The sequence below is a fragment of the Phallusia mammillata genome, chromosome 3 (genome assembly GCF_965637545.1).
Source record: "Phallusia mammillata chromosome 3, kaPhaMamm4.hap1.1, whole genome shotgun sequence".
NCBI lineage: Eukaryota > Metazoa > Chordata > Ascidiacea > Phlebobranchia > Ascidiidae > Phallusia > Phallusia mammillata.
Genome location: NC_137254.1, coordinates 2,353,048 through 2,368,818, shown reverse-complemented (window position 1 = coordinate 2,368,818; position 15,771 = coordinate 2,353,048). Strand labels below are relative to the sequence as shown.

Below are 15,771 nucleotides of genomic sequence, written 5' to 3'. Positions count from 1 at the left end.
TCGTAGTTTTGTCAATCAGCATTACAAATTATGTGACGTTCTTGTTTGTTTAACATAGCATTCTTGGCTGTGGAACATTTTTTGTAAGATTGATGTTTCAGGAGGCATATGTTTATTCACACCAAAAACAAGTTCCATCGAGGTTGCATTTGCGAATCAATAAAATAGACAAGATGACAGACACCAATGAAAACCCCCATCGATGTGATGTTTGTGAGAAAAGGTTTAGCCAAACTGGAAATTTGAAAAGACACATGATGATGACCCACACCAATGAAAAACCTCATCGATGTGATGTTTGTGAGAAGGGATTTAGCCATAGAGATAGTTTAAAAAGACACATGTTAACACACACAAAAGATAAGGATTATCAATGTACTATTTGCGAGAGAAGGTTCCGTTTTAGTGAACATGTAAAACAACACATGTTGATACACACTAAGGAGAGACCTTATCGATGTGAAGTGTGTGCAAACGGATTTAAACGAGTAGGAGATTTAAAAAAACATATGTTGACACACACCGATGAGAAAGCACATGAATGTGAAATTTGTAAGAAACGTTTTGGTCAAAAGGGAACTTTAAAAGCACACATGTTGATTCACACTACAGAAAAATCTCACAGATGTGATGTTTGTGAAAAAATGTTCCTTACCAGTCGTCTTTTAAAAAGTCACATGATGATCCACAATGATGAGAAACAGCATCATTGTGATTTTTGTGAAAAAAGCTATTACCATGTTAAAAGTTTAAAGAAGCACATGTTGACACACAACAATGAGAAACCTCATCGATGTGATATTTGTGAAAAAGAATTTAGCATCCGTTCAAGGTTGAAAATACACTGGCTAACACATACCAATGAAAAAGCGCATCGATGTAATATTTGTGAAAAAAGATTTACACGTAGTGGAACCCTACAGATGCACATGTTGACACACACCCATGAGAAACTTCATCGATGTAATGTTTGTAGCAAAAGATTTCGTGTTAGATCTGGTTTGAAAACACACATGTTGACTCACACTAAAGAAAAACCCCATCGATGTTATGTCTGTGAGAAAACATTTAGCCAACGTAGTCAATTAAAACAACACATGTTGATACATAGCAATGAGAAACCCCATCAATGTGATGTTTGTGAAAAAAGATTTCGTACAACTACAGTTTTGAAGACACACATGTTGGTCCACAGCGGCGAAAAAACACATCAATGTGTGATTTGTGAGAAAAGATTTACCCAACGTGGACACTTGAAAGAACACATGTTAATCCATACAAAAGAGAAACCTCATCAATGTGTTGTTTGTGAGAAAAGATTTCGCCGAGGTTCAGGTTTGGAAAAGCACATGTTGATTCACACTAAAGAAAATCCTTATTAATCTAACATTTTGGTGATATAAAATTTCGCCAAGGTGGACACTTGAAACAGCACATGTCGATTCACATCAACAAAAGCCCCATCGATGTGCTGAGTGCGAAAAAAACATTTCGGCATGCTGGGCAATTGCAAAGGCACATGTTGATTCACAAGAAAACAATTCTTTGGTGCGACTTTCGTAAAAAATTATTTGCCTGATGTGAATGACAATAAATAAGCAAATTGTTTTGATTCGAAATTAGCTACCATGAATTTGTAATAATCGAGATATATACTTTGCCTATATCGGCTTCGTCGGTCTCTAAAATTTGCAAACAACAATGTCAAATAAAAGAGCACAGAAAAAGAAAGAAAACACTAAACACAAGTGAGTTGAAATCCAACATCTCGCATTAGCTAGCTTGTTTCTTCAACAGAAAACTAAACGAGTCCCAAGCTTGAGATATCAAACGCAGAAATGAATGAAAGAGGTAACAGAGATGGACGCAAAACTTTGATGAGACAGTTAGATTAACAAACATGCCGCATGAAAGATTGTGAACCACCGATCGAAGTTGACCTCAGTATCAGTGAAGAGCACAATACATTTGACGAGTAAATCGGTTTTACTTTCATATTTTATGCATCCGTTTTTACCCTACTTAAACCAAATTATTAAACAAATGGACGTTTAAAATGCCGGTTCGGGAAAATAAAAGTATACAGTGTGAACAAACGTTGTTTTACGTGTTCATGTTTTCTTGTAATTAATTGTGTAATTAGATATCCCAGATCGATCGCTCAGTTGCTAACATGAAAGCTAGCTAATCTGACCATGTGTCGTACGTAAAGCTACTAATTTAAAGGTGAAAAAGGCAAGTAATAATGCAGCGTATCAGAGATATACGTCGTCATTGGGCATTGTGACATCATTAACGTGTATGCGTCACTTTGTTCCATTGTGCACTACAGGGTTTCCTATGTGAACTCAATGAGTGGCAATTTCCTGCGCTTGGAAAACCACACATAATACGAAAACGTACTAAAGGCGAAGGCCGCAGCTGCACAACCGATTACTGACTAAATCGCTTCACCTACGCACAACAACTAGTCACAGTAGCCGCAAAAAATAGCGTGAATCTTAGATTTCGTTGGACTGCTATGCTGCCTAGATACTTGTGGTCTGTAATCTTGCGTTAGATTTAAGAAATTAAATACCGTCGTTGCTGCCGTTGTCAAATAAAGCAAGTGACGCAAACCCAACATTGCGCAAAGATAGATTTGCCACAAAGATTTTTGAGCATAAAAGTTGGTACTTGTAAATGCCAAGTAAGATGTTTAGCCTAAACGAGCCCATTCTACTATATCTCTTGTAATCGTATGGCTGTAAATGTTTAAGACGCAATAAGTAGCCGAACGTCAATGTTGCGAAGCAAGTCGAAGTCGGTTAGCTCTAAAAAAATATGCGCTGGATGTCGATGTTTTTAGTGTCGTGTTTTAATTGTTGGTAAGATCATACTTCGCAGCGTACCTTGGCCCAACACAAAATGGCAGGTTTCAAAGTATTTGATGTCACAAATATACTTTTAAATCATGAATTCATGCTTAGATCAATATCTGTGCTCCATATGTGAATTTGTAAACATTTTGCTTCGTGAGAAAATTGATGTTGAATGCAATTACACAGGTTGTATAAAGTAATAAGATCTTTATAAAAGATTCCAAAAATTGTGGCTAAAATCCGCGAGTTATTTTCAAACTGATCTACGACCCAATGATTAACACGACGTGGCAAATAAGAAACTCCATCGATTTAATGTTTGTGAAAAACGTTTCCCCCAAAGAGGAAGTTTAAAGAGACACATGCTGGTGCACACTAATGAAAAGTCTCATCGATGTAATGTTTGTGTAAAAAGATTTATTTGAGTTGGAGATTTGAAAAAAAACACATGGTGACACACACCAATGAAAAACCTCATCAATATGATGTTTGTGAAAAAAGGTTTGTACTAAGTGGAAATTTGAAAAGACTCTAGTCCAGTGAAGTGCTCTTTAACCGGGTATACTGTATTCCCAAGTGTATGCCGCGTCAAAACTAGGATATACGACTAAAAAAGGCTCTACAAAGGAAATACAGCTGCAGTCAGTGTTATTAAAGGTCGCCATTTCGTATAAAAATATGCAGGAAGGCATAGCATCGTCATTCGTGATCTATGAGACTGACCTGCTTGTTGTAAATATTTTTGCGTCAGTTTGGGGTTGTTGCGTCAACAATGTGAATGATGAAGCAATAAGCACCCACCTGTTACTTTCTGAGATTTTACTTTTAACATTCCTGGAGTAAAGGATTGCAAAAACGAACGTTTTTCGAACTTTTTTAGATGAAGTCAAATAAACAAAATTAACTGATTGATTAATTTTTGTTAGCTGACGGTCGAATAGTAAATTCTTTCTAATAGTGCCTGATAGCGAATTTAATTTCTAGCTTGTTTCGTAGATTGAGTAGCGTTTGGGCTGATAATATTTTTTCCAGACTCTCAAACCAGTTTTACAATCCAAATGCTTACCGTGTTTTATTTACATCACGGCCGCCAGTACATGCATTTCAGTTTACATGTTCACGTCGACAAGCTGTCTACCATTGGTCTAGTTAGCATAACAATAACTCACGTGACCAGGCAAGTAACTATTAATTGACTGTTTTACTTTACGTGCGCAATTAAAAATTACCATGTGTAGGGTTTACAAAGTTGCTTGAAAATTGCAAAAAAGGTTGAAGAGCACTGCACTAGTCGACACACACACCAATGTGAAGCCTTATCAATGTCATGTCTGTGAAAAGAGATTTAGTCAAAATGGAAATTTAAAAGATAAAAAGACCATATGTTCACTCACACCAAAGAGTAGTCTTATCATTGGGGTGTTTGTGGGAAAAACTGTCCTCAGGGGAAATATAAGTATGTTAATTCAAACCAGTGAGAAATCCCATCAATATTATTTGAAGACTCATATCCACACAGATTATTTTCAACTCATCAATCGCAACTAAAATGCCATTATGTATGGTATAGATTCTATGTAACTTGTTAACCACAAACTGTGTAACTTGTTTTAACCTCTATATTGGTATGGTAGTAGTTTGAAAAGCTTCGAGGCCCACCAGAAAGAACGTCGCGGACCACCGGTTGGAAAGCGCTAGTATAGAAGATACCAAAGAACTTAAAAACATAACATTCAAAATATACTGCACAGTCTTCAAAAAGAATATAAATTTGAATCACATTGTTTTTTTTTGAATGAAGTAAAATTATTAGGTTTTGGTCAAGGTATTAGCAAGAGAAACCGACTTTCACAAGCGAGGTTTCCCGGAGTCGTAGAACATACATACTTACACCAACACGATAAACGTTAAAACGGACGTTCTAATGCCGATTACTTATCGGTCGCTTTTGCACCATTGAGCTCGGTGTTATCACTCGACCATTGGTGCGCACTGCGTTTTTTTACTACCGCCCTTTTTGTCTGTGTGTGTTTCGCCGACCTTTTCGCTTTATAATAACTTGTGTTTGCAATTTATGTCATTACCCTGTTAAAGGTGTCTCGTATGGGGATATCGAGAGGTTGGCATACTTTATTGAAGACTGCTGGAAGAGCTAAAATTTTGTTGATACAATATGCCTGGCAGCAACAGTTCATTCAGGATAGTTTACGTTTAATGCAGAAGCACGCGGAAACACTTGCAGCATTTAACTGGAATTCTGATTTTAAAAAAGTCATTTCAAAACATAGAAAATTTAGAGGACACAGCTGTACAACTCATTATTTTCTAAAATAGTTCATGTATGCGCAACAACTGGTCATGGTAGCGTAGTTAGGGGTTTTACCTAGCCCAGTAAGGTTGATGAATTATTGTTTTGTTTGTTCAAGAAACTTGAGTGGGCAACTGAACTGCAGCAAGTGACGCTTGTAATCAGTCCTGTCTGAAAAAGAAATTGTTGTGCAGCAGACTGCCACATTGCGAAGCCAGTTGACGCTAGTTAGGTTTTACGTTTAGTCAGAATATGGCTTTGCAGATATTATGAAACACATGAAATAATTGTTTTCGTTGCTTACAGCATCTTGTGCAAGTTTCAATAACCGTTATACTTGAAGACATGTGGTTATGTCTGTAAATCTGCCTGTTTAGTTAGATTCAGATGTAAATGTGAATGTGTTGTATTTTTCACTGCAATGCATGTAGACAGCATGTGTGAGACAAACGACGAACTTTTTTACGCCCTTTTGGTTCTTGGCATTCAAATTTTTGGATTAAACTGCTATTTTTGTGTCTATTGCTTCTCAAAGCACGGCTGTCCAGACATTGACTGTTCGCAGTGACAATCGGATTTCAACATTCTATATTTCATGGGTTTAGAGTTTGCAAGTAGACTAGAATCAATAAACGAACAATCAATATTTGCAGCGTACAATAGTCAAATAAGTTATGAACGCGCAGGCGAAGGTTTATTATTACAGCAACATCTTGTGTAATGCAATAAATAGTCTTATTGGAAGATAACATTCGATGTTTGGCTGTATTGCATTTATGCAGAAACTGACGCTATTCCAACGCCACCAGCTCAATAAACGCGTTAACATGAGTTCGAGTCAACGATTGCATCAATACAAGTTTTTATAAAAGGCCCCAGATGTTGCGACCTAACTCCTATTTAATTACCTGCATCAAGAACTTATTTAGCGCAGAAATGCAAACGTTATATACACTGCAGACAGGTTTAGCTTGACCTTTCAAAAATGCGGACGGAAATTTTGATTTCGTTTGTAATCCCATTAAAGATTACTAGAAATGGCGATCCACTCAAATAAAAAAAAACATGAGCGACTTAAGGAAGCGTATAAACCAGATTGGTAAGTAAGAACACAATGGGTTACGCCTATATATGAACTACTGCAGCGATGTACTAAAACGGTTGTGTGCTAACCTAATCTGGTCATGTCGACTTTAAATTTTCTATTAAGTCAATTTACCTTCAAAACGAAATCTTTAATTAAAGGCGCTGTAAGACCATTTAAAACCCTCACCATGGCTTAACACATTCCGATTTTTTATGTAAGTGACTTCCCAATAACCAAGGTCTTGTGACGTAAATTACTTGTCATTTTAACAGTATTGCCTTCGTTCGCTATATAAAATATCGCAACATCACAGGTAAGACTCAATTTATGCACGAAACAACTGACAAAATCTTTAACCGCTGTATGTCAGCATAAGTTGGTCATGTCTACTCAACCATGACGACAACCACGCAGTGACATGGCTTCAAGAATGGTCAAATTATACGCATCGATGCGCACAGTAGCAGCCTCAGGGATTTCTGGTTGTCTAGTGCTAGCACGAGTGGCGAGTTTTAGCCGAAACGTTTTGACTCATTTCTTTGGTCGAAAAAGAAAGTTTTAGATGTGTAGTACTGCCACTCAGGCGTTTTTTGAGAATAATCGGGGAAGTTAAGGTAATTGTTCTACCGACAGGCTAGTGGAGTTAAAGTGGGTATTTTTGGCTTAGTGTAGAAACAGTATGCAGTATTTGACCCGTCCGTGCTTGCGTGCTCTGATTTTTAAAGTAGAAGGTACAAAGCTCTAAAATATTCTATGCGCAACAGCCGATCATATTAGCCCAACAACGAGGAAAGTGACTGCGTATGTTTATCGGTTTGGTTGTGGCGATTTCATTTCCATATTTTGTTAGGAAAACGCAACTTAAATATTGCAGCAATGGTCTGTTACGTTGGGTTGATTCGAAAGTTATTAGTTTTTTTTACACTATGCGTGAGAGTTTGTTTAGGGACATTCCCGTATTGCTTCGCATTTCTGACGAATCTTAAGTTAGCCTAAAACTTTTTCGCAATGATTATTTTGTCTGATCAAGTCTTTCCTTTGTAGATTTAGTTTGATTTTAATTTTGTATTACATCATAGGAATAAAAGTGCTTGTTTACGCGATTTTATTGAATTTGAAAAAGCAGAATATTTTTTTGGCCCGCAAACAAGATACTTGTTAACTTTCTGTTTGTGTAATCGTAAATCATTGGTTGATCCGGCTTCGGGCTACAATTTGAAGCCCCTTGGTAACTCTGTTACGAACGTCCCAGGCCTCTTAACGTACAATACATGTGTTTCAAAGATATGTGTCAGTGTCACTAGCATGTCTGGACGCTTTTACCTTTGCCCCCACTTTAACAGTTTTGTATGTATTTTGTAAAAATGTCATGGCCACCATCTCAGCATCATTATTGTAAGCTTCTAGTGATATGTTTTGGAGAAATTTTGTTAAGAAAGATCACTAAAACTGATGGCCACTATTAGCTTGAACTTACAGGGTTGTTAACAAGTTGACATATTTTGTTCATCCTTACATACTTCGTTAAAAATTAAGTGGGTTTTAGTGGCATGAAAGCAAGGGTTGGCGACATATACCCTGGGAATCTTACAACAGCTACTGTGTCACAAACATTTTTGTGCTTGACATTTTCCTTTTTTTTATAGAGTGAGGTTAGCATATAAAGTGCAGGTAATAGAAACAATTTTGACAACATCGAATATTGAGTGCCCAACTTGAAAGAAAATGATTTCCTGGGATTCGGACTCCAATCAATCATCCTTGCAAAATGAAAAGACGTTTGGTTTGTCTGCAAACTTCCAACAAACTAGCAGAAATCAACTTCTTTCAACAACACGCAAGTCAACTCACAATAATAAGAAACTTTCTGAAAGTGTAACATCCAAAACGCCCTTGTTGAAGCAGACCAATAAAATAGCCCATGAATGTCATGTTTGTGAAAAAAGATTTCCTAGAAGTACTAATTTGAAAAGTCACATGTTGACACACACCAATGAGAAAGCTCACGAATGTCATGTTTGTAGAAAAAGATTCAACCGACGTGATTATTTGAAAAAACACCTAGTTACACACACCAGTGAGAAACTACATCGATGTGATGTTTGTGAGAAAAGATTCGCCTTACGGAGTTCTTTAAAAACACACATGTTGACACACACAAATGAGAAAGCACATGGATGTGATGTTTGTGAGAAAAGATTTAGTCAAAAAGAAGGTTTGAAAAGACACATGTTGATTCACACGAAAGAGAAACCTTATCAATGTCATATTTGTGAAAAACAGTTTGCCGTTAGTGGAAACTTGAAAAGACACATGTTGATTCACACCAAAGAGAAATCCCATCGATGTCATATTTGTGAAAAATGTTTTTCCCATGCTGGATATTTGAAAACACACATATTGATTCACACAAATGAGAAACCTCATCGATGTGATGTTTGTGAAAAAAGATTTGCACAAAGTGGAGTCTTGAAAACACACATGTTGACACATACAAATGAAAAAAACCATCAATGTCATATTTGTGAAAAAAGATTTGCCCATAGTGGAAGTTTGAAAACGCACATTTCGATTCACACCAAAGAAAAACCGCATCAATGTCATATTTGTAAAAAACGATTTGCCCACACTGGACTTTTAAGATCACACATGCGGGTACACTCAAATGAGAAACCTTATCGATGTGATGTTTGTGAAAAACGATTTGCCCGGGGTGGAGCTTTGAAAAGACACATGTTAACACATACAAATGAAAAAAAGACGCACATAATAACACACACCGATGTGATACCTTATGATGTGATGTTCGTTTAATAATTTTGCTTTCGTAGAAAACTTCTCAAAATCCAAATGATTGTTTTGAAAAGTATTAAAATTAACAGTACTCAAATCGCGTTTTCGATGGAGAATAATTACTATGATTTAAACGCAAAAATGCACGCTAACGAGGATCCGTACATGTTAATTGAAATGAAAAAAGATATACATTTGTCACTATTAGAAATTAAAAAACTGTTTTGTTTTTCATATTTGTCCCTTGTTATTTTTGTACGGGCACTCGTATTTCATGCCACATATATTAGTGTTGATGCTGATCATATTTTTCAAACAAAATTTACTCCTTGCCAAAGTGTTTTATAACAACGTGCACGATTTTGTTTCCTATGATGAAAATTTTTTGTACTGCTAACCAGCCCAGGTTGCTTAAAATACGGTAAATGTTTTACCTGATTGACATTATTGTTTCACAATAGTTGATTCATTGGCAATGTAAAGCTAATGGAAACAATTGTTACTAATCCAAATAACTTTACCCAGCAGTTCGTATGTTGAAGTGTTTTGTGTTCATTTTGCCAAAACTGTGACAATGTGTAACCTATTTGTCGGCTTGCGTGGCAGAACAGGTGGTAGCAGACACTTTGTGCATTTTCGTTTGCCTAATCGTAGCCGCTTTGTTCTACTATTTTTACAATAAAAGGTTCGCCACACAAGAAGGGTCGCATACACGACAGTAACTGAACGCATATTTGACATTTAATTCGGATTTCAATGCATGCGCTAGCTTCAGCAGAAATGGCGTTTTTCAGAACAGTAAGTTCACCATAACCACCACATGCAGGATTCAACTCGTCGCTGATCGTTTGCTTTGATTTCAAACGACCGAGTCGAATTTCTTCCTGTAATACAGGAACGTGCATAAGTGGTGGGTCACAGCTGCGCTACTGATTACTCAGTTAAGGAATTTTTAGTAGCGAGGTAACGCTAGTGGATAGGTTAAATAATTAAATAGTTTACTAATGGTCTACTGTGGTTGTTTATAACCGTAACTATAACCGTAAAAAATGTAAATAAAGCAAGTCAAGCGTAAATTATTACTACATATTGGTAATTTTTTACCGAAGAGTCGGCGTAAAAGTTTTGTCACTTTTTTTACACATATTCCTCTTCCATTTGATCAAACATAAAATAAATAAAGGGGAAATTACTTTTTTTGATCATTTGTGGTGATAAGATCAGTTTTAATGTCTTTAATTCCAGTTTTGACAAACTTTCAGACACTATAGCTTCAAATGTAGATACAATAAACGCGGCAAAGGGTGTGGTGTACGCAGTCCCATGTGAACAGTGCAACGATATTTATATCGGCAATACGGGGAGGTTAGCGAGAGAAACCGGCTTTCACAAGCGAGGTTTCCCGGATTGGAACATACATACCTACACCAACACCATAAACGTTAAAACGGACGTTCTAATACCGATTACTTATCGGTCGCTTTTGCACTATTGAGCTAGGTGTTATCACTCGACCATTGGTGCGCACTGCGTTTGTTTTACCACCGCCCTTTTTGTTTGTGTGTGTTTCGCCGACCTTTTTGCTTTATAATAACTTGTGTTTGCAATTTATGTCATTGCCCTGGTGAAGGTGTCTCGCATACTTTATTGAAGACTGCTGGAAAAGCTAAAATATTGTTGATACAATATGCCTGGCAGCAACAGTTTATTCAGGATAGTTTACGTTTAATGCAGAAGCATGCGGAAACACTATGCAGCATTTAACTGGTTTTCTGATTTCAAAAAAATCAAAACATACCAAATTTAGAAGACGCAGCTGTACAACCAATTATTTTCTAAATATTTCACGTATGCGCAACAACTGGTCTTGGTAGCTTAGTTGAGGGGTTTTCCGTAACGCAGTAGGGTTGGTGAGCTACTATTTGAAACAATAAAACTTTGGCGGAATAAAGTTGGTGAGTTATTGGTTTTGTTTTTTTACTTTTTTTTCTTGCATTTGCGCAACCGTGACGACAACTGCGCGCTGACGTCACTTCACCGATGGTCAACTAACACGCACCAGTGCACATAGTCATTGTCCCAGACATTTTAAGCTTTGTGCTAATACGAGTGTACATCTTGAACTGAAATATAGTGATTTTTTAATTGCAACAAGATAAATGACGTCTGTAATCAGACACGTCTGAAAAGGAAATTGTTGTGCAGAAGACTGCCACATTGAAGCCGGTTGATGCTAGTTAGCTTATAACTTAAGTCGAGAATTTGGCTATGCATATATTTGAAACGCATGGATTAATTGTTTTCGCTGCCTATATGTTGTGCTACTTTTAATAACCGTTATAACTTTAGAAAAATCTGGTTATCTCTGTAAATCTAACTGTTTAGTAAAATTCAGATTTAAATATGGATGTGTTTTATGTCTATTTAAAGTTTGCAGCGGCCTACCGCATCTCAAAGTTGTCCGCCATTTTATTTATTTATTGTTTTTAAGTTGTCCGCCAGTTAATTCCCGATTGTTTGGACAATAGCTGAATGACCGGTTGATTTGTCATGCGTTTATAAGTGCCAAGCCTTTGTTGATCTCGTTTTCTTTTCTTGCTGTTATGCACCAGTGGTCAGTAAATTTTATTCCATTGTTGTTCAAGGATCGCCCAGATTTTGAACAAACAGGTGACGGTTTTATCTATACAGCATTATCTCATCTTCTTTAAGGTAAAACGCAAAAATATGAGCGTTACAGTATGATTGGAAGAACAATGTAGATTTGTTTGTATTGTATTTGCGTGTATTTTTGTATTTACGCTATTTCAACGCTCTAAGTTACCCTAATGAATGCTTCAAAGTTTAAACATCAGTTCAAGTCAAAGGTTACATACAGGTGGGCTATTATAAAACGTCTTAGGCGAAATGCAGAACTAAAGCAGAAACGTTTGACCTGCTAGCCAGCGATGTGTGTAAACATTTTTTCTTACAGGGCTCGTGTGTACTTAACCGTGACGACAAATACGCACTGTCGTCACTTCACCAATGTTACACGCATCAGTGCGCACAGTCAGAGCCCCAGGGAATTGAAGCTTTGTGCCTAGCGAGTGTAGAGGTTTAGCTTGAACGTGTAAACTTATTTTTAGGCGAGAAACAAAGTTTAATGTGGGCAGTAAGTGTTTATTTATATTTTTTAACAACAAGAAACAGGATTTTTTTACGTTTAGTGCAGAAACACTATACTACATTTAACTCGTTCTCGTCTGGTTTCTCTGACTTTAAGACTCAGCTGTACAACTAATTATTTCCTAAAATATTTCATGTATGCGCAACAACTGGTCATGGTAGTTGATGGATTTTCGAGCAACTTAACTGCTCTACATAAATGACACTTGTAATCAGGCACGCAGGAAAAGGAAATTGTTGCACAGCTCACTGCCACATTGCGAAGCCAGTTGACGCTAGTTAGCTTGTAACTTTAGTCGAAAATTTGGCTTGCAAATATTTGAAACACATGAAATAATTGTTTCGCTGCTCATAAAATCTTGTGCTACTTTCAATAACCGTTATACTTTGCGAAGAAATGTGGTTATCTTTGTTCATCTGCCTGTTGAGATTTTTAATATGGATGTGTTATTTTTCACTACCGTGCATTTACACAGCATGTTTGAGAGAAACGACGAAGTTTTTTACACCCCTTTGATACTTTGCATCCAAGTGTCTGGATTAAACGGATTTGTCATGCGTATGTTAAGTAGGGAGTCTTTGTCAATGATAACCTTTCTCTAACTGATATGCACCAATGTTCAGTGTATTTTATTAATTTGACCTGCCAGCCAGCGCTGTATGTGAGCGCAACTTTTCTTTTTTTACATTGCACGCATCGGTGCACACAGTTAGAGCCCCAGGCAATGCAGGCTGTATATGAGTTTGAAGACGCTTTTAAGTTATTTTTTCAGGCAAACATTAAATTATTACAGTTCCGTATTGACAAATATATGCCGTAGTAAAAGGTTTTGTGATGCTAATACGGCATTAGATGCACTGACTCCATTTTACTGCGTAGTCTGATTTCAAAAGCTTTCTGTGATACGAGAATGTACAAAAGTCGATTTCTTAGGTTGGTTTTGCAGAACACAGATATTTCATAAAGGGTCTGTTGTGTTGACTTTGTTGGGGGTATGCTACCTTTTGAACGAGCAACTTAACTGCACTGCGCAAATGTGGATTTGGGTTTCATTTTTACGGCAAAATTGTTGTTGTCATATTTCTTGATATCATAGCTTACTTTCGGTTTTTAAACGTAGAGCTGATATAATTGTTTGTTGAATGGCATGTCTTGAATAAAAAACAAAGTTAGAAATTTTTAGGCCTGAGAACAAGATCCATTTGCATTGTGTTTGCCTTATCTTGCCAGCTAGCGATTTGGACCTAATTGTGACCAATATAAAAGCCGCCTGTAATCGAACATACTGGAAAAGAAAACTGTTGCACACCTGACGGCCACATTGCGAAGCCAGTTGATGCAAACTTCAGTGGAGGAGTAGCCTTTGCAGTTAGTAAAACGCATCGTGATTAATTATATGTTTTAAAGCAGTGGTTCCAAACCTTTTTCGATGAATTCCTCCCTCAGCAATTCAAAGCATGTTTAATATCTCCAAAACTATTTTAATGGTAAGCGCATAATTGTGTTTGTTGTCGTTATGGCTTCTTATGACGAAACAACTCATAAACAAGCATTTTGTTTACAAATAGTTATTAGCGTCCAGCAAAGAAAACTAACACCGTGCAAAAATACTGAGGTGCTCGCGAACCTCCGGTTGGGAACCACTGTTGTAAAAAAAACACCGTACAAATTTTTATTTAAAATCGTGTATTTTATCGACTTTATGGGTGATATCCGCAAAGCTGAGATATCTATTTACAAACAAAATGTAAAATTAAAGTAAATTCCTCCCTTGGGAACCACTGAACTAAATTATTTACGAACAACATATCCCTTCCCTAAAGAATTATAATTCCCAAGTTGGAAGGAATTTCTCCCATGTTGATCACTGTTTCAAATCATAACGCTACGTAAAAACCTTTATAATGCGCATTTGCCAGCTATATTACCATAAAAATATAGCAGCTGATATTTAGTTGATCTTCAAATTGTGTTTATGTTAAAATATTTTAGTACTTCCAAAACAATCGTTCGATACGTAGCTTATCTGCAAACTGCTCTATGACCCTCAAAAGTCATGAATAAATAATTTATTGGAAATATTTGAGTTTCCTTGTTTTTGGTTTGGTTGGAAAAAACAAATTGTGCGACAAAGTATAGACCACAAGTGGTGAATTGTTGGTTAAAACGCTGTAGCTGCACCTTGACTATACACTGTTAAGACGTTAGCACGTTATAAAACTGAGACTGGGTGGTAACCTTGCTGAAATCAAAGTCTTATTACCAAGTTGTCACCATTCGCTTAAAAAAAAACACGGAATGACAAAGACCATGCATTAAACCAAGGTTGTTGTGACATTAAACCATGTGACAATCTTATTTTTTAAATATAACATTCTTGTTTTCAGAACATAAAAAAGTAACATGTTTACTCAAATTAAAGAGAAACATCATCGATGTGATGTTTGTGAAAAAAGGTTTGCCCAAAGTGGTCATTTAAAAACACACATGTTGACTCACACTAAAGAAAAACCTCATCAATGTGATGTTTGTGAAAAAACTTTTTCCCGAAGTGGACATTTGAAAACACACATGTTGACTCACACCAGAGAAAAGCCTCATCAATGTGATGTTTGTAAAAAAAGATTTAGCAAAAGTGGAAATTTAAAAGCACACGGTTTGACACACACAAAAGAAAAACCCCATCGATGTGATGTTTGTGAAAGACGTTTTGCCCAAAGTGGAGATTTGAAAAAACACATGTTGATACACACTAAAGAAAAACCTCATCGATGTGATGTTTGTGAAAAAAGGTTTAGACGGACTGGACACTTAAAAATCCATATGTTGGCACATACCAATGTCAAGCCTTATCAATGTGATGTTTGCGAAAAAAGATTTAGAACAGGTGGAAATTTAAAAGCACACGGTTTGACCCACACAAAAGAAAAACCTCATCGATGTGATGTTTGTGAGAAAAGATTTAGCGAAGTTGGACATTTGAAAAGACATATGATGACACACACTAAAGAAAAACCTCATCGGTGTGATGTTTGTGAGAAAATGTTTAGCCGGGTCGGACATTTGAAAAGTCACATGTTGATTCACACAAATGAAAAACCCCATCAATGTGATGTCTGCGAGAAAAGATTTCGCGAAGTTGGAACTTTGAAACGACACATGTTCACACACACTTAGGGAAACTCCATCGATGTTCGATGAAAAGATATATTGCGGACAACGTGGTTCGGAAAAACACATGTTTATCACACCAATTGAAAACCTTTTATGTGATGTTTGTAAAAAAGATTTTGTTTTGGTGCAAATTTTAATTTGATTTAACACATGGCAAGACAACGAGAGTTGTCTTAAACTTAAATCTCATGATCATTTGAGTCCAAGACTGCAGTACTGCAACATATGTCGGAATACATTTGTTTGTCCAAAGTAGGAAAGTCACACAAGTGTCAGGTTTGTGAAAAACTGTTTGCTTTAATAGATTTTTGTACGTTTTGAGCAGGGAGTCGAACCGCTTGTCATACGGGTTCAGGTTCGGTTCGGGTTCGCTTCGGTT

The 15,771-nt window shown here is 36.7% G+C and overlaps 2 protein-coding genes and 1 pseudogene across 2 annotated transcripts; all 3 read left to right on the top strand.

The window, feature by feature from the left end:
- Nucleotides 1-2,065, top strand: LOC145217681 (uncharacterized). Its single transcript, XM_080085020.1, has one exon. The coding sequence runs from the start codon at nt 93-95 to the stop codon at nt 1,380-1,382; it is 1,290 nt and encodes a 429-aa protein (XP_079941146.1). The 5' UTR covers nt 1-92; the 3' UTR covers nt 1,383-2,065.
- The window catches only part of LOC145218176 (uncharacterized), a 280,341-nt pseudogene that overhangs the window by 177,123 nt on the left and 87,447 nt on the right, over nt 1-15,771 (top strand).
- Nucleotides 4,932-15,644, top strand: LOC145217994 (uncharacterized). The gene is made up of 2 exons (XM_080085395.1): nt 4,932-9,064; nt 14,616-15,644. Exons 1-2 carry the CDS (start codon nt 7,982-7,984, stop codon nt 15,393-15,395), a joined length of 1,863 nt encoding a protein of 620 aa, XP_079941521.1. The 5' UTR covers nt 4,932-7,981; the 3' UTR covers nt 15,396-15,644.